The 19,840-nt window shown below is 33.7% G+C and overlaps 2 protein-coding genes, 2 non-coding genes and 1 pseudogene across 7 annotated transcripts; 4 read left to right on the top strand and 1 right to left on the bottom strand.

The window, feature by feature from the left end:
* Positions 1–1,250: 1,250 nt before the first annotated feature.
* Positions 1,251–1,357, top strand: LOC113728374 (small nucleolar RNA R71). Its single transcript, XR_003458096.1, has one exon. It is a non-coding gene; the product is annotated as a small nucleolar RNA R71 (small nucleolar RNA).
* An 829-nt stretch (positions 1,358–2,186) lies between these two features.
* On the top strand, positions 2,187–3,047 carry LOC113724551 (large ribosomal subunit protein uL16-like; annotated as a pseudogene).
* Positions 3,048–3,506: 459 nt separating this feature from the next.
* LOC113727527 (mediator of RNA polymerase II transcription subunit 15a) lies at positions 3,507–9,365 on the top strand. Of its 4 annotated transcripts, XR_003457842.2 has the most exons (6): positions 3,507–3,757; positions 4,812–4,923; positions 5,090–5,210; positions 7,589–7,675; positions 8,384–8,443; positions 9,172–9,365. XR_003457842.2 is itself a non-coding variant. In XM_027251751.2 (5 exons), the coding sequence occupies exons 1-4, from the start codon at positions 3,573–3,575 to the stop codon at positions 8,434–8,436; spliced, it is 471 nt and encodes a 156-aa protein (XP_027107552.1). In that variant the 5' UTR covers positions 3,507–3,572; the 3' UTR covers positions 8,437–8,443; positions 9,172–9,365. The 4 variants fall into 4 exon arrangements, 2 of the variants coding, with proteins under 2 accessions (XP_027107552.1, XP_027107553.1); XR_011839574.1 differs by lacking the exon at positions 8,384–8,443; XM_027251751.2 differs by lacking the exon at positions 7,589–7,675.
* A 1,665-nt stretch (positions 9,366–11,030) lies between these two features.
* LOC113724550 (uncharacterized) lies at positions 11,031–12,178 on the bottom strand. The gene is made up of 4 exons (XM_027247441.1): positions 11,801–12,178; positions 11,538–11,706; positions 11,249–11,430; positions 11,031–11,144 (listed from the first exon to the last, which is right to left on the bottom strand). Exons 1-4 carry the CDS (start codon positions 12,176–12,178, stop codon positions 11,031–11,033), a joined length of 843 nt encoding a protein of 280 aa, XP_027103242.1.
* Positions 12,179–12,780: 602 nt separating this feature from the next.
* LOC113728287 (small nucleolar RNA R71) lies at positions 12,781–12,886 on the top strand. The gene has a single exon (XR_003458016.1). It is a non-coding gene; the product is annotated as a small nucleolar RNA R71 (small nucleolar RNA).
* Positions 12,887–19,840: the final 6,954 nt, after the last annotated feature.

Raw genomic sequence — 19,840 nt, 5'->3', positions numbered from 1 at the left:
GTCTAAAATAGCTTATTTAATTCAAGCATTACCAATAGTACAAGAAATTGTGAATATACTTGAGTCCTTGCACTTTGGAGGCAACTTCTTTTGGATCATGGCAGAGACATTATTGTTGACAATCACCTATTCATTCCCCTTGAACTTCCTCTTTGTAGTACACAAATCTTTGAAAAATTTTGCATACCTTGAAATATGCTTAATCACCTCAAGTAATTGGATGTTCAATTTCACCTTGCAGATGATATCTAAAACTTCTTGTTCCTTCACATCATTATTAGACTTTGCCAATCTACTGAGAAAGGGTGGAGGAATAATGACGTTAGGTTTAAAAACCTCAACCTTTCTTTTGTTGCTTACTTTTCAAACCTCCATTTTTCATTCAACTCAATTTACTTAACCTTTGATTGTGAATTTGATTCATCTAATGGCTTTAACTGCTTTCCACTTCTTAAAGTCACAGTACTTGCATTTTCCCTTAGATTCAAAATGAGTTGAGACCAAAAATTTCTAGAATTTTGAGCTCTCAATTTAGCTACAGATGTGGCCAATTAGTTTATTTGAGTCTTCAAACCTTGAATGCTTGCCTAGTTTGAACGTTGGAATTGCATTGTTTCATGCTTAAATTGCATCATTTCTTTCTTAAATTCTGCAGTTGAATTAGCTATTGTCTTCACCATATCCTCCAAAGACGAGCTTGCACTAGGAGCTAGATTATTCAAAATTCATGGCTAAATTGTTTGTTGATGCTGTGGTTGTGGGAGCCTGTATGAACCTTGAGTTTGTCAACCACTATAACTAAAATTGGGGTGATCTCTCCACCCCAAATTATAAGTATTTGAGTATGGATCGAATCTCCTTTGAGATGGACCTTGCATCCCCTAATTACCTGAACTTGCTCTTGCTTGTCCTCCTGAAGTGTTAGACACATGTATGTAGGATGTGTTGCTGAAGAATAGACTCCACAAATCCTTGTCAATTCTGTGTTCCCGACACCGAATTGATGGAACATTGATGCCAGTTTCAGAATTTGTCTTTGTAACTCTAAAGTACTAATTTCATTAACATGCCCTACTTGGTGGATTGCTCGACCTCCAAATTGTCAAGAATTTTTAGTGATATTAGAAATTAATATTCTAACCTCTTGCGGTGTCTTATCTACCAAAGTTCCACCACTTGTAGCATTAATTATATTCCTTTCCACTTCCAATAATCCTTCGTAGAAATACTGAATCAATATTTGTTTACTTATTTGATGGTAAGGGCAATTGTTACACAACTTTTTAAAATGCTTCCATTAATCATAGAGAGTTTTTCCATCAAATTGATGAATACCACAAATTTCGTTTCTTATATTTACAGTTCTTGATGTTGGAAAGTACTTCTGTAAGAACTGCTTCTTCATGGCATTCCAAGTGGTGATTGACTTGAAAGGTAAATCATACAACTAATCCTTTGTTGCATCTCTCAATGAAAAATGGAAAAACCCTCAACTTCACTTGATCTTCAGACACTCCTTGAGGTCTGAAAATTGCACAAATTATGTGAAACTCCTTCAGGTGCTTATGAGGATCCTCTCCAAATAATCCATGGTAGGTAGGCAATAGCTGAATAAATCCAGACTTCAACTCAAATTTTGTATTAGCATCCAAAGGTGGATACTCAATACACAATGATTGATGATTAATATCGGGAGTTGATAATTCCTTCAGAGTCGGGTTAGCATTAGCCATTATTTCTTCTGTCTCACTGTTCCAATTGTTAATCTCTAATTCCACAACTATATGGATATCTGATGATGAATCCTTGGATAACTGAGATTGAATTATCTTTTGCTTCCTTTGCCTTTTCGCTGCCTTCTCTATTTTAGATCAAATTTCAAATCTCCTGAGTTAGAAGATTGGGTCATAAACCCGAAAAAACTGTAAATAACCAAAGTATTTAAATCAGCAACAAAATTTAACAAAAACTAACAAATAAAAAAAGGAATAAGACCATTCCCGAGCAACGGTGCCAAAATTTTGGGCACTTTTCGTAAGTGTCAAAAATTATTTACTGAATTGCTAGAGCTATAGTATTGGGAGTCTAGATTGAACCCACAGGGAACAATGAAACTTTTTATTTTTCAAACTTGAATCAATGAAATGTAGTGAAAGAAATAAAAAGGAAACAAAATTAAGAAAGTAATGTTAAAAGTAAATAATATAATCAATAAATGAAAGTCAAGCCAAGAACATGAAGGGTTCTACGTTGATTGATCATTAACTCTTAAAGGTTTATCTCTTAATTAATCATTCGGCCTAAGTTACCTTGGACGTCTGTAGTAACTGACAAATTCTCTAAATTTAATAATTAGAATGACGTACTCTAGTTGTATTCATATTATCAAATATCTAGGTATTGACGCAATTTCAAATTAATTTGATAATAGTTTTAGAAACTAAGAATCAACTGAAATTGATGACAATCATCTAATTAACACTACAATTCCCCCTAAGGATTCATAAAAGGGGACAACCAATTACTAGCCTATTTGTCATATGAAATACTAAACATAACAATTACGGATCATAATTAGTATTTTGGCATGAACATGATACATGTAAAGAATAATTCATAACTTACTCTACTGAGTTCCCATTCTGTGTCCACTTGGTTAGTTGAGAAAAGAAGGGAGAATGTATCCAATGAAGCACTTGAGGCTGCTCTGTTGCTCTTTACATGAAGTTTTGTTTGTTTTTGGTCTTGTCACATTTTTTTGGCCGGAATTTCAGGGGATTCAGCAAGTTTAGCAGCATAGACTATGTCAAATGGAAGCAAGAGAATCGTATTGCTCCAGATGGTGTTAATGCCAAGGTTTGTTGCTGTTATCTTTGTTTGATTTAGAGCTGTCTTTGGTTGTATTGCTATTCTTTGATTGTATTCTTGGCTTTTGGTTGTAAGGCTAGTGCTAACTTGGTTTTGTTCAAATCTTGCAGCTTCTTGGTTGCCACGGACCATTGGCTAACCGTCAATTTGGAAGAGCGTTTTTACAAGCAACTTTTTAGTTTACTTCATTAGCATTTTGTCTCTAGCACTGTTGGATCATGTACACCTATTGGATAGCATAACTTAGATAGTTCATAATAATTCTTCAACATTGCAAAAGATAGCAGTAGTCGTTACTATAACTTTGTGCAAGTAAATGGTCAGTGACTATTTTTCCTTATTTCACTAACATCCTCTCACTTTTTTTAATTTATTTTTTGTATTAGTTTTCATTATTTCACTAATATAACTTGCACACTTACCTCAGGGCATTTATGTGAACAAATTTCCCTCTCTTTCCTAAAAACACTTTTTTATGTTCAGTTTTGATATCATGGGCTGATTTTGTTACAAAATCCTAAACTTCAAGGGAGGTCAAGTAATTGTGGAAACCTCAGGGGAGATCAATGAAATTGTTAGAAACCTCAGGGAGGTTTCTGAAAATTATCCCTAGATTTAATGCTCACGGGTAAATTTCTGAATTGTTTTATTGGGTTTCAAGGTTTTCGATTTATTTCTGTCGGCCAATTGTGTTTGATCAGGCAATGGACAGCAACAGTTGGAGGGCGCCTCAAAGACAGATGGCTCAGGGTCCGCATCAAGGTGGTCAAGTAGGCGGCAGTGGAGAAGTATCGGCTGTCCCAAATGCAGCTCCGCCGGCTACTATTGACAGCGGCGATTGGAGGACTCAACTCCAAGCAGATTATCGTCAAAGAATCGTTAATAAGATGTAACCCCTCGTTTTCTTTTTGCTTTGTCTCTTTACTTTGGATTATATATGTATGCAATTTTTTAAAAATTTTTTAGATTGATATCTGGTTTGGAAACTGGTAAAAAAAAATTTTTCTGGACTTTCTTGAAGGCTCTTACCTGGGTTAAAATTGTGATTTTTCTTATTTAATGTAATACTAGAAAAATGTATTATTTGTTTAGTTGGTGTTGATAATTTTTTTTTACAGTATGAATAATTAATTTCATTGGATGTGGGAGACTAATATGTTTGAGATTCTGGATGATTTTATGGTATTATTGGGAATGGAGTTGAGGAAGAATTGGAAGCTTCTTGGAGCTTCCAATGCTTCATGGGCTCTGTCTTATTCCAGAGGAAGTGTATTTTACTGCAATATGTCGTTTGGATAATGTGTTGTATGTGTGGAATTCTTATATTTGTTGCACTACTACATCTTTTACCGAGAATGTGTAGCTTTGAACTTATCTTTGCCAGAATTTTCCTCTTCTGATTTTTCAAATGCATGGATTCCGTTGAAGGACTCCTTGGTGAGATTAGAAAATACCGACTTGAGAGAGTTAATATGATGAAGAATGAAATCCTCGTGTCTTTGTGTTTCAAGTTATATACATGGAGTTGAAAAAAGTTTCAAGAATGAAATCCTCATGTCTTTGTGTTTCAAGACCAAGCTCTCTTCTGCCTTTCCTCCTTCACTTCTTCCACTTCTTGTTACACTTCCTCTTTTAATTCACACGCTACTTCTACAGTACTTTTATGCCTTTCCTGATTAACACAATTTTTTTTTTGGGTAGCCATGATGTTGAAAACTGAAATTTAGAAGACTGTGCATTTAATATTGTTTCTAAACTCTTGTAGGTTTACATGCTATTGGCTTTCCTTTATTGACTTTAAGATGCTTTTTTTCCGAAGTTGATTTTGCATGGTAGTATGCAACTGTGGAGCTGGTTTATGATTTTGTTTCCTGTTGTTGACGTACTTCTGTAAGGTCGTAAGCAGCTTTTAGTTTAATGTTCAGATGTGCTCACATGTGCAGAATGGAGATTTTGAAGAGGCATCTGCCATTCGCTGGAGAAGAGGGACTGCGAGAACTTAAGAAAATTGCTGTGAGGTTTGAGGAAAAGATTTATAGTGCAGCAACTAGCCAGGTAGCCATGCAATTCTGCGGCATGTTATGGTCTTAATGTATCACTTGCATCCTTTTTCCATTGATCCTGCATGGAATTTTGCTGTTGGTCCATTTTATTAAGTTACTCTTGTTTCTTGTTATTTGGTTATTAATTTTTTCTTCTGGACATGATTTATTTTTTGCAGTCAGATTATTTGAGAAAGATATCATTGAAGATGCTGACAATGGAAACTAAATCCCAAAATCCCATGGCTAATCCTCTACAAGCTAATGCTGCCAATGCAAGCAAAAATCCTCCAGACCAAGGTATTTGGATGGCATATTCACTTTCTTGGATTGTGGTATTGATCCCCTCAACTTTTTGATCTGTCATCTTTCTTTTTTGAATGTAATAGGAGTTGGTGCTGCTAATGTTCTCTGATATTTGCCTGTGCTGATGCCTTGTTACTTTTTGCTTCATGGCTAATCAGTAGCTTTCATGACCTATGATGTTTTTGTGCCATACTTAGATGAATTAATTATGAACTTTTGGATCCAGTGGCATTGTTGTTTCTACGAAGTTTAAAAGATGTTGTCTTCAGTGGGCAGGCATGGATATTTGTGAGGAACTGACGGAACTATATGAATAGCTATCTTACCTGTATTAACAAAACCCAATGTGCCATGCGGTCCAAGTGCATCTATGTTTTGGTCTTGCAAAAGGTTGCTAGCTTGACTAGCCATATAAAATTGTCATGTGGTCTATCAAAACAACAGTAAATGATTTCCAGAATTTCTCTCAGGCTTTAATCAGCTCACTTTGGAAAATAGGAAGACTATTTTAGAGTTACGTTACATGGACTTGGCTAGTGTCTGGGTGCGGTTGCATGTTGAAGTGTCAGATTTCCGTATTTGAAAATTACAGGATCCAGGGATATTTGCCCAATTTTGGGTACAGGTGTGTGGTTGCATCTCTTATACTCATTTACATAAGATATTTAAACACAAATCATTCTAAAATATCCAAAACTTGTTTAAAGTATATGCTAAGAAAAAGATTAATTAGATGTGCGATTAAATTGAAAGGAAACATAAGCAACAACATATTTAAGTAGGAGGGGATGAATTATTATTGAAAAGGGAAAAATTGCAGAAGCTTTGAGTTACTTATTCATTAATTAAAGTTGAAATAGTGGGGCAAAGTAGATATTGTTGTCAAACCCTATCTCTATCTTAGTCATTCTGTACTGCCGTCACATCAAAACAGAGCGCCTCTTTTCAATTTATCATAGCCTCTCTTACTCTCAGATGCCACGATTTCACATCGTCCTCCAACGAAAGAAGCCACCCTTATGTCTGAAGTGAAAATACACCACGGGATGTGCGTATTTTTCTTTGGAAACTTGAGTGGCTTTGGCTTTCCCCTCTTTTCTCCTCCCTCCACAGAACCACCCTTCTTCCTTTTCCATTCTCTTCCCATCTCATGAGACTTCTTGCCCATCTCTCCTCCTTGGCCATCAACATCGCATCACAACAGTTGACATACCCAAAAGCTTTTGACTGTGTCAGGTGCATATCCCGTCCTGCCCGGGGTGAATGAAGTTTCCAGGTAACTAACACAATAGTATCTTATTTAGGAGTCTCCAGCCAAGCATGTTTAGCAGGAATTTTGGTATCATGCGTTCAGTTGTTCCTTTTTTGTTTTTGATAGGCATTTTGGTAAGTTGGCTCTTTTTCCGTAGGATTTTATATTTTGTGTTTAGTACTTCAGCATCTTGTCTTAGAGTCAGATTGGGAAATCTTGTAAGATTTGACTCTAATTAATTGTATGATTGAAGGATATTATCCCATATGAGAAATAAGAGTTAAATCTAGTCAACATATTACTGACTCAACTTCATGTAAGCTCATCTGTTCTTTGGTGTCTTTTGAAGTTTATGAGATGCAATCTAGCTTTCTTATGATGCCAAATAGTTAGCAGTGGTACCTGGAGTTTCGTTATCAATATCTTCTTTTATCCAGAATACTGTTTTATCTGATGTCCACACAATCAATGTTTAATTGCTGTTTTTGCACATCCTGATCTTCAGAGAGTATTGCCAAAAATCCAGTGGCATACTAATCTCTCTCTCTCATATGATCTTATTGTCTTAATTGGATCTAAATGGGTGATTCAAAATCCACTCACTTTGCACCCACTAATTAAGCTTGCTTGGATTTGTCAGTATCTTTCGAGGCCTGCCTTAATTTCTTGGTTGCTTTAATGGTTGAGTCATGATATTTATCCTTTTTCCTTATTTAATTTGGTGCATATTGAGTTTCGTAGTGTATTATGCTAGTGTGACCAACTTGTAAAGTGTGTGTAATAAATTTGGTAGACAAGGAGTTTTTTGCAAAGGGGATTGTATGACAAAAAGTGTTAATAGTTAATTGGAGGAGCACAAGATATATTAGTGACTAGAGACAAAAGAGAGACACCGAGATAGGCATGAAACCATGCTTCGCCAAGTGTTGACAATCTAATAAACCATTTGACCAAGAGAAGTCTTGTATTTATCTTCCAATTTAGCACCAAAACCCTTCTTTTTTCTTCTTGTTGGCCGAAAATAGAGAGAGAAAAGGGAGAGAAAAAACACCTCAAGTTCTAGCTTGATTGTTGCTTGATTAGTGAGAACACCAATGAGAAATCCTAATCTACTACATAGATCTTTGAAGCAAGTGCGGAAGGAAGCCTTTGGTGAAGTTTTTGAAGAAAGGAAGCTCTTGATTTGCTTTCCATCTTGGGGTTTGAGGTAAAAGTGCTAGGAACCATATCTTTCTTCTTTTATCTTGAAATTTATCCGATATATGTAGTGATAAAAGCTAAAAGGAGGATGTTTATGGAAGATTTCATGTTTTTGTCAAGTTTTATTGAAATTTCTAGTTTTGGTTCAAGATATATTTAGTTTAGTTTAGAACTTTATATATGTGAAATATTAATGGATTTGGTTGCCAAAAAGATGTTTCATACACCTAATGAGATGTTATCTTGATTGATAGTGGTTTTGCCATGCAAATAGGGTTGAAACTTTGATGGTTAACTTGAGGAATTTGGGGCTATGTTGCTGCAAATTCTTTCTTGGTTGGTCAAGTGAAAGAGTGAGAGTTGCGGTGTAAATTAAGGGTGGTTTTGACCTACTTTTCTTGAGTTACTTGCAAACACCTTGATTTTCACATATAGTTGGTTTCGAGCTAAAGCAAAACGATTTAAGAGGCAGAAAATGTTGTTTGCCCTAAAAATGTTTATAGTTGTAAGTGTCCAGTTTTAAACTCGAGATTTTTATCACTCTTCTTCAAAAAATTGTGTCTACACTTAATATATTTTTGCTCCATATATGCTGTGCCTATGGTAGCGAGCTACACTTACGTAGTTTTTCCATTGATTTTCACAAGTACAAGGTGTGATTTTTGAATAGCTATGGTGGAAGTTTGATTTCTTGTTATATTTTATCTAATCACAGATTTTGAGAGTGGCCAGGAAGTAGAGTCTGAGCTTGTCATTGATAGACCTTAATTAGTTGGTGAGTGTACCAATTGCATGGTAAAACTTGCTACTTGCTTGAAATGCTCTTTTGATATGAATGAGCAATACTTGACATGAAATTGTGATTGAGTGAATGTTATTACTATGCTTTTAACTTGTTTTGGTTAGGCAAGTGTGTACTTATCGCACTTGCCCTAACTGGACTAAATTGCTGTGCACTATTTGCAAATGAATTGATGTTCATGTGCATAACTTGAAAGTAACTGCCTGGGATCCCAAATCCCTAGGTTAGTTAGTTGAATCGAACCAGTAAGAACTTGGTTGAGGAGATTGACGAACCATGGATACTGTTTGTTGTTTATTTCACTGAATTCGATCCATTGGACTCGGTATACTCGAGTGTTACTTCTACTATTATTTTTGGAGTTCGAGCCCAGGAGGGGATTGATCAGTGGATGGAGATGGGAGATAAGTAGTGCTCTACTAGATTTGTTACTATATTCCCATGGTTGACGGAGTGTCAACAGATTCTGTTCAAACTACTGTCGATCTAGTTCGCAAGAGCAAACTGTATCCTTATGCGTGAAAGTGTTAATTGTTTATCTGAATTGTTTATTTGAAATATTAATGACTTATCTTGTGAATGTTTACTTTCTTCGCTTTAAGATTGTGATATATGTAACTGCCAACTTGCTATTTCATTTCCATGTTGTCTTGATATCTTGCTTGGTGATAACTCACCCCATGAGTTTGTTTTCTTTATAGGGGGCAAGAACATGGGCGTGTGAGTTGGAGAAGGTTGGCGCTTTGGTCTAGGTCCCTCGTCTTTTGTTCTAGTGTTCTCTTCTAGTTTTAGCGGTTTGACTTGAACTTGAATCTCTTATTATATTATGGGTCTGTATGGGAATTTGATGACCATGAATGTATATATCTAAATTTCGAATTTGCTATTGCTTTTATTATCGAGATTCTTGTATTGTATTGGGACTTGTACGTGAGACCTAGCGAGAGTTGGTGGATGGTTTGCCAAACATTAGGGTACGCCCTAGGGGAGAGGTGGGGTCGTCACATCTCTCAAAATCGCAAGTATTCAATTAAACTCTTTAAGAACTTTACCAATATAAGTGCATAATATAAACTCTTAACATATTTTCTCGATTAGGCTAAATATGTTTATTTATCAAATGCACGCTTCTCAATTTGATACAAATCCAAAGATCATGTATATGGTGATCAAACACAAACACGTAACTAAATCAAAATATCTAAATCATAACAAAAGACAAGAAATTAAACTCAAAAAACTAATCAAAATTCCTTCATAAAAATGTTAATCTTAGAAATATATTTAGTTCAACATAATTCAAAAATTAAAACCATGAATTCAAGAGTTGCTACAAAGATTAGAAAAAAAAAGAGTAAGAAACCTCTTAATTGCTCATTCCAGTCCTCTCCTTGTGCACTCCTTAATTCTCCATGTTTGATTTTGATTTCTCAAAAATAAACTATCAAAAGATGTTAGAACTAAGTTAGGCTAATATTTTTCTGCTCCTTAAAAATGATCTAGAACACCCTTATTTATAGTTTCTTAAAGTAGTATCTCAAACGAGGTTGGATTAGGTTTATTGGAGTTGAAAAACAATATTTCTACGCATTTGGTCTTCACACCGGAGTTTCTCTGCTCCTAACATCTCCTAAATGAAGGGGCTCGATTACTCAATTTTTCACTATTTAAAAATCACATAATCATCACTATCACCACCTTGTGATGCGAAAATTGAAATTTACTAAATAAAGACCCCTTGTTATTCGGCAATGACAACCAGGGGAGTATAGCTCAACTCAACAAAATAAGCATATAAGCACAAATAATTTAGAATACAAAATCCTATTTCATATCTCAATAATATAGAGAATTAAGATTAATAATTAGTCCCAATCCACAAGAAAATTGCTAGAAAAACATTTACAACACCTAAAAAAGTTATCCAAAAATTGAAAAAGTTTCAAAATACCAAATATTCACCAAAATTTTTTTTGAGACGATACTATTTGACTTAAACATATTCATAAATATAATGCTTTAACAATAATAATACTCGAAATATAAGCCATTGCCTATCGGAGAATCAACAAAAATTTGAAAAATTTTAACCAAAAATTCAAAAGTTTCACTTCATCTATTTACCCCTAACTAACTCCCCCACATTTAAAACAACATTGTCCTCAATATTGGAGAAGAAAAAAAAAAAAAAACTATAAGCATAAAGAGAGATGAAAGTAAAACTTCCCTGATAACATGAAGTACCAAAGATGAAGTAGAGTAAGAGGGAAATTGCCAGTTACCATCAAATAGCTAAACCCGTAGTGACATCTTGCCAAAATAAAAGAATAAACACTATAAATAGGAGTTAAACACACCACCAAATAGGCCAAACTAGAAAGGAATAAAATTCTAATGAAACAAACACCACCACTAATCCCCAAAAATAAAGAAAATATTAAATAAAATTTTTAAAAAAAAAGTCGGGTTGCCTCCCGAGAAGTGCTAAGTTTAACGTTTTCGGCTAGATGGGCCAAATGCAATTATGATGGATGAAGTGGCTAAAATAATTTCATTCCATTTAGCGCATGCACATGGGATTTTTGATACCATTGATCCTTAAAAGATCGTTTTCGAACCGCTGAAGAGGAATATTTGGCCCGGGCATCAACTCCAAGTCTATCTTTGTAACATACTTTTCACCAGTTAAATTGTCAATAGCATCAAGATACGAATAAGATTCATAAGAAGGGTAATTTAGAAGTTCAAAAATATTAAATTATTCCTTTTCTTACCGACCCTTAGAGTCAATATTCCTTCTAATAAGTTTATATTAGCCCCTTCCATGGATAAAAATCCTCTAACAAGAATAATAGACATAGAAATATCTTCTTCCATTTCAAAAATAAGAAAATCTAAAGGAAAATAAAATTTATCGGCTTTAACCAACAGATCATCTACAATGCCAACAGGATGAGACACTGAATGATAAACCAGTTGTAGAATCACATGTGTAGGCATAAGGTTGGCAAACTTTAATTTCCTAAATAAGGGTATAGGTGTTAGATTAACACTGACCCAAGATTACATAAGCATTTATCAACAAATATATTTTCAAATTGACAAGACACAATAAAACTCCCTGGATGCGTTATCTTAACAGGAAGATGATTTTGAACCACCGTACTACACTCTTCAGTGAATGACATCATTGCAAAGTCCTCCAACTTCTTAGTAGACACCACTCTGTTCAAGAACTTTGCATACACAGGTATATTAGCAAGAACTTTAGAAAATCACTTGAAATTTGTAGAGCATTTCCACCAAATTTTGATATTGCTCGTTAATTGCCTTTTTTTGTAGCCTTTGAGGGAAGGAGATGGGCGGCACATAAGGTTTCACTTTAGGCACCTTCATATGTTGATTATCTTCTAAACTCCTTCTACTAGAACCATTTCCCGCATCTCTAGCTCTTTCACTTTCATTAGCAATTCCACTCTCATCTTGCTTTTCATTTGGTTTAGCCTTAGACTTAATGATGGGATCATCCAATACTTTGCCAGAACAAAGAGTCACAACCATAGTAGTTTCCTTAAGGTTCAGTTCAGTATTGCTGGGCAATTTACTTGCTTCCTTCTCAGCTACTGCCTTTGCTAGCTGATCAACTTGCCTCTTAAGATTTTGAATTGATGTTTGTTGAGATTGTACAAGATGATTAGTTTGATCCATCTTTTGGTCCACCTTTTGCATATATTGCTACATCAACTCTTTAGGGTTGGGCTTCTTTTCTTGAGTAGGTTGGAGAGGATATTGAGAGGTCGGCTGTTGATGTTGGAATCTAGTTGGTTCCAAAGAATTGACCCCTTGATTCTTCCAAGAAAGATTAGGATGGCTTCTCCATCTTTCACTATATGTATTGGAAAAAGGATTATTCTTTGGCTAAATTTCTGTCCACCACATGCTCCAATGAAATTGACATCTTCAATCAAGTTAAGAGGCTCTCTATTATAGTAATCAACAGTAGAATGCCCATACATAGGACAATAAGCACATGGTTCTGGAGATTGAGTTACCCAATGTAATAGCAATTGTATTTGATGACTCATCTCAGCAACCCGTGAATCCAAATCCCGTGGCATATTCATTTCATGTACTCCTACTCTTTTACCCTGGATTGCCTTTCGCTGAGAGTTACTAGAGAGTAGCTCATAAACTCCAACCAATTCCTTTAGAATCTTATCCCTAATGTATCCTCAAGCTACAATATCTATCATATTCTGGGTTGTTAAGGTCAACCTATCATAAAAAATTGAGCTTGCGGTGCCAGAGAATATTGATGGTGAGGACATTAAGAGAGAAGTAGCTTAAAGTACTCCCATGCTTCATGAATTGGTTCACCTTCCATCTATGAAAATGTGCAATCTTGTTTGTTAAGTCAATGATCTTCTAAGATGAGTAGTATTTGGTCATAAAGATGTTATAAACATCTTTCCATGTCCTCAAAGATCCTTCAGGTAGATGAAATAGCTAAGACTTTGCATGATCCTTGAGACAATAAGAGAAGCACCTCATTCTTCGATTGAATTCTAACACACAATTCAATGGAAATGTTTGCACCATTGAATAAAATTTCCATACAAAAGAGAGTGAGTTTCATTAGCTAAGCCATGGAAAATAGGCAGCACACTAAAATGTACTATTTTAAGCCCATAATTTCTTACTTCTTCACTTAGCTTGATATAGTGCAGGGACGCTACAATAGCAGGACGTTGAATGTCTCGAAGATGAAGTCCTATAGGTGGAGCCTATGGTGATACCTCCCGTTGATTATTGCTATTACTTCTATTTCTTCTGTCATCTCGGATTCATCTAAACTACCAAACTCAGCTATCTCTAAGGCAATATGAAATCTAGTGACGATGGTTTCAAAGTCTGTTTTTGTAGACAAATTTGCTTCCTCAAATAATTTGCTATTCTCTCAACTTCCAAGTCAAATTCCAAGTCACCTTTTTGAGATTGAGTGATACACCAAGCACTTAAGCAAAAAAAAAAAATCAATACTAAAAGTGAAGAACTAAAAGTAAAATAAGATATAAAATAAAACAAAAGTAACTAAAGTAGAAAAATTAAGCATCGTCCCTGGCAACGGTGTCAAAAACTCGATTAACGAATTCTTGCAACTATACAGGGTCGACCATAGTAATAATTCACTAGGAGTATTCTAGGAGTTAAACCTACAGGGACGAGTTAATTTTCTACTTTTATTATCCTAACAAAAATAACAAAATTAAATTCGAAGGAGTTGTAATTTCTAACTAAGCAGTAAAATAATAATCAAATCAAATAAAGTAATTGTGAGAAAACAATAAATGCAAGTCTACGGTTCTAGGTTTTACCTAGAATTTGAGTTAGCTATTTAGTTAATTTCTTAACAAACCATGAACGTATCACATAATTATATTTTAGATTTTCTCTCGATACATCTAAAATGTGTTTAATTAAATTCTACATCTCTCTCGAGATCGCAAGTATTTAATTAAACTTTTTAAGAACTTTGGTGATATAAGTGCGTCATACAAACACTAACCTACTCTCGTAATTAGGTTAACTATGTTTATCTATCTAGTGCATAGCTGTATCTTGCTTATCAGTTTGATACAAATCCAAAGATCATGCTATCGTAATTAGACATAAACACGTAACTAAAATCAAGATAGATAAATCATAGCAAAAGACAAGAAATTAAACTAGAAAAATTAATCAAATTCCTTTATAAAAACCCTAACTCTAGAAATAAATTTAGTTCAACATAATTTGAAAATTAAAACTACGAATTCAATGAGTTGCTACAAAAGTAAGAAAAAGAGTAAGAAAACTTCTCAATTGCTTGCTCCAGTCCTCTCCTTGTGCACTCCTTGATTCTCTTAGATTGGATCCTGATTTCTCAAAAATAAACTATGAAAAGATGTCAAAACCAAACTAGGATAATGTTTTTTTTCCCCTTTAAAAATGACCCAGAACACCCCTATTTATAGTTTCTTAAAATAGTATCCTAAATGGGGTTAGATTGAGCTTATTGGAAATGAAAAACAGTGTTTCTATGCATGGCGATTAGCCAAATACCGACCCAAACTTTGATACTAGTTATTAACCCTCTGATGTGGGGACCAAATTGATAAATGGTGCTACTTATAACGGATCCATGAGCGGATCACTATGGATCCACGTATCTGCACGTGGATCCTATTTAAAGCAAAAAAACTCTATCAACAAGGCCAAATAAACTCCTATTTGAAACATGAAAATTGTAGCCTTTGCATTAGGTTTTTAATGCTACAAGAATCATATCATTTGGAGGTTTAGATGCTGAGATATGCTCAAAATACTGAGAAATGGTAAGAAGAGTATTGTAGTGAAACTATATTTCAATAATTTGGATTTTTGACTAAGAAAACGTGAGAACTAAACTTTAATGTCTCATAAGAATTGTACAACATTCTCTTAGTTTCAGAATTAATCAAGAACCATCTCGAGCCAAAATTTGTAGTTAAAGTTATTGCCAAAACTCTGAAACAAGTAAACTCTGCCAAACCCCTTCCTCTTCACGTTTTCTTTTTCCATTTCTTCATCGTGCCACATATTTTGTCTGCTTTCTCTTCAATTAAGTTCTTCACCTATTAGAACAATATAAGAGAAAAGTTAAGTAGTTTTCTTTGAATTAAAGCTCAAATAACATAGTTAACTAGTAACTTATACATATAAATTCACTAGAATTTATGCCCTATCACTTATTAATTATGTGCCTAAAAATATTCTAAGAAGATAAAATTGAAGAAAATAGGGAGATTGTAGTTACAAATATTGTGTAAAGATTGAAACAAAAAACAAAGATCCTCCTCAATCAAACAGTTTATTTTGATTTACTTGTGAAACGATATGATGAAATAAGCACATTTATGTTCTGTTTTTGGTGACCAACATCATACATATACATACATACATATATGTATATATATATATATACACACACATATATAACACTAGTTATGTCCATATACATTGCATGTGAGTATTAATTTTACTAAACGAAATTCAGCTGAGTCAGTCTTGACTCTTGATGTATGAGCGTCAAAAGGAAAAATTGTCTACTGGTGCATAATGTGCAACATTAAAATTGATTCCAAGGACTAAATGCAAATGAAATAATCAAAATTAGTTCAACAAATATAGTTAACTCTTGTTAGCAAATAATTGTCTATTAGTTCATTTACACTGAGTTTAGAATTATCTAAATCCAAATATTCATATATTTTATAAGTAAAAGGAAATTATACCGATTTACTTAAGTGCTTCATAAAACCTTTAGAAGTCTAAAGGGTATATAATAAACTTGAATTAATTATTGTATGAAAAATGCTTAAGTAATGAGATATCTTAACCTACATGAAAAACTGATAGACAACTACATGTAATTGTAACAACTATTTTAATGAACGAAAATTTTTTTTATTGAAAGAAGCATTGTACTAAAGAAATATTGTCATAGCTATGCAAAGGAAGATGACTACTTTATGCAAATTACATAAAGAAATTATGAAAACTAAAAGTAATTAATGTAATGAAAAAAAAGGAAAAAAAGTAAAGGTACTTAGTGCCAAAAAGATCTTATAATGGCATGCAATAGAAGATGACTACTTTATCTTCACTAAGATAGAAACATATTTTAGTAAAAGAACATAATAGAAGTACGAAACTGAAAGTACTTAGTCATGGCCATGTAGTAGTGGATGACTATTTTATCTTTGGGTAATCCACGTTTCATAATGGGCTGTAATGTAGTTGAGTAAGCTAAGTTTGATAATTTAAGGATCCAAGAGAACCAAGATTCTATTATGTAGAATTTATTCCATTATCTTAACCATTATTGGAGGATGAAATTTTTGTATTTCACTATGTATGGTTTCTTTCATGTTAGGGCTAACCCTAAGAAATTGACAAAAGGATTTTTGGTAACCCCAAAAGACAAATAACAAAATAAAAATACATAAAATAGGAATATAACAATTTACATGATTTGGTCAAATTGACCTATATCCACGAACGGAGGAGAAGCAAAATTTCACTATAAAGAAGAGAATTCAAAATGTTTTAGGAAGGTGTTTCTAGACCTAAAATACCTAATACTTGAAACATAAGAGAATCCAAAAATATCTTACTAAACAAAAGGTTTAATGACCAAAAGATCCATATAATTTACTAAAACTCTCGTGGTTTGGTGCACTTAATTCCATCACAGGCCCACTGTATGTATAGACAACTAAGAGAAAAATTCCGTTATACAAAAGACAATGTGGGACAAAACCATTTTAACAAATCTCCACCTTGGCGTGTCCCTAACATCGATAATAGCGAATCTGCTCCACCTTTTCTACATAACAATGAACAGCAGCCAAACCTAAGCATTGTTTGAACATGTAAACTGGAAGAGGTTTCGTGAAATGTCAGCAGAATTTTCCTTTGTACTGATTTTCTGAATAAGGACTTTTCTCTCAACAATAATATCTCGAATGAAATGAAATTTCATATCAATGTGTTTCGCCCTCTCATGATACATCTGGTCTTTAGTTAAATGAATAGCACTTTGACTATCATAGTAAATAGTAGTAACACCTTGATGCAAATTGAATTCGCCAAACAAACTCTTCAACCACAATATTTTTTTGATTGCCTCGGTCGCAACCATATATTCTACCTCCGTAGTAGATAAAGTTACAATAGATTGTAAAGTACTTTTTTAATTAATTGCATAACCACCAATATAGAATACATAACCTGAAAATGATATTCTCCTGTCAAGATCTCTGGCATAATCAGAGTCTACAAAATCAATCAAATTGTTATTATTTCTCCCAAATTCCAAACAATAGTTTGAAGTTCCTCGCAAGTATATGAGAATCAACTTTACAACCTATCAATATGTTTTTCCAGGGTAAGACGTATATCTACTACTCACACTAACTCTTGTGTGATATTTGGACAAGTACAAACTATTGCATACATAACACTGCCGACTGCATTAGAAATAGAGAACCCATATCATATACTCTTTCTCCTCAACTGACTGTGGTGATTAAGCAGTAGATAATCGAAAATGACTAGCAAGAGAAGTAGTCATAGATTTAGCATCTTTCATACCAAACTTCTCCAAAACTTCTTCAAGGTAATTTTCTTCAGTCAAGAATAACTTTCGAACTCCTCAATCTCTCTTGATCTCCATATCAAGAATTTCTTAACTGCTCTCAAATGTTTCATTTCAAATTCATTACTTAATTCCAATTTCAAAGTGTAAATTTCTGATAAACTCTTGGCAACAATAAGCATGTCATCAACATAAAGTAACAAATAAATAAAAGATTCATCATCTAATTTTCAGAAGTAAACACAACTATCACTTGAATAACCATGACCCAATATAAAAGTGTCAAACCTCTTATACCACTCTTTTTGAAACTGTTTCAATCCATATAAGGATCTCTTCAGCAAACAAACATGGTGTTCCTTTCTTTCAACTTCAAATCCGTGAAATTGTTTCATATAAAATTTCTCTTCAAGTTCACCATACAAGAAGGCTTTCTTAACATCAAACTGCTCCAACTTGAAATCATACATGGCAACTAAAGTAAACAAAATATGAATAGAGATATACTTAGTAATAGGTGAAAATATATCATTAAAATCAATATCTTATACCTGATTATAGTCATTTGCAACCAATCGTACTTTATACCTTGCATTTTCAACCTCTATAATATCTTTTTTTTTTCTTGAAAACCCATTTGCATCCAATAATTTTCTTATTTGTAGGCGAGTTCACAAGAATTCAAATTTCATTTCGATAGAGGGATTCAATTTCTTCATTAATCATAATCAACCACTTAGTAGAATCATTGTTGGCTTGTCAAACCAGCAAAACTAAAAGTTCGTACTCTAAAAATATGAATTCGAGCATAGCAGTGAATAGGGTCGCATCCACAGGAATTGAGTAATTTATTTCTTTGTGAAGCTAAAAAATAAAAGGGGGATTATGAGAAATTAACTAAATAACTCACTTGAATAAAAATAAAGACAGTAGCACAAAATTAAATAAAACTAAAGCAATAAAATGCGATACTCTAGTCGAAGGTCTAATCTCCACTTTGGTTTATTTAACTGATCATCGATGCAAAGGTGAAATCAATTATTCATAAATAAACTGGTTATGGTTGTCAACAAGTTCGACAACCTGCCTCTCCTTACTGTTTTGATAATCATAACACGCTCTGTGGTTATTTCTCTTGCCAATTAAGCAACCCTAAACAAGCTCTTAGGATTTAACCTATTGACAACATTAATAATTAGAAAAGCTACCAATTCTAACCAACAAACACACAATCTCGGTTCATTTAAATTAGATTATATATTTCCGTAATATAAATTCGAAAGTCTCTTCTACAATCAAATTATATCACGCACCACAAATACTAAAACCATTAAATAATTACGGAATTAATATTTTAGATGACAATAGACTATTTCGACAATTAAATATTGATCAGGTATTTAACTGTAGAAAATAATCATAATCATAAATGAACAGAGAATATATAAATACTCATAAATAATTGAAGCAAGCAAATCAAATTAGATCTCACAGTATTGTTGAACCAAAACTTCAATTATCCTTCAACTAGAAAGAAACTAACCGCTCCTCATGGTGGATTCACGGCCACAAAAAATACTAGGGTTTATTGGAGAGAAAAAGAGAAAAAGGCATGACAGACCCTGGCCGAAGGCTTCACCCTTTCTTATACTCCTACGAGACTAGTTTAATTCCAATGGACTAAGGAAAACGTCTCCTAAAAGGAAAAGACTTCATTTTATAGTCTTATTCCTACTTAAACTAATAAAATAATAAAAATTCAATAGGCTAATTACTTTCCAAATGGAATGCATCACTCCACAATTGATCAGAACTTCCAATTTGTGGCTAATGTAGCAACAAGGACACGACATTAGCAATCCCGTGGGTTGCGTCTTTCACTTGGTCATATCACGTGCCCACGTCTTATAGAATGTAGTCTTCTTAAAATTTCATATTTAACGCACCTTTTATTCTCTTTTCAGCACAAATTCCTAGAAACAACACCAAAAATCAAATATGAGTAAAATTTATCAATTAATACCATATTTTAGCAAAATAAAGGAAAAATTATTTACAAATTATGTGCATAATTAGCCATCTAACAATCATCACAAAAAACTACATCTGAATAGATAGTAGGCTCACCAACTAAATCAATTTCTTTTGCAATAAACAAAACACGTGCAATCAAATTTGTATATCATTGTGGT

The sequence above is a fragment of the Coffea arabica genome, chromosome 2c (assembly GCF_036785885.1).
Source record: "Coffea arabica cultivar ET-39 chromosome 2c, Coffea Arabica ET-39 HiFi, whole genome shotgun sequence".
NCBI lineage: Eukaryota > Viridiplantae > Streptophyta > Magnoliopsida > Gentianales > Rubiaceae > Coffea > Coffea arabica.
The sequence above is the reverse complement of the archived record's forward strand: the minus strand, read 5'-3'. Positions and strand labels throughout refer to the sequence as shown.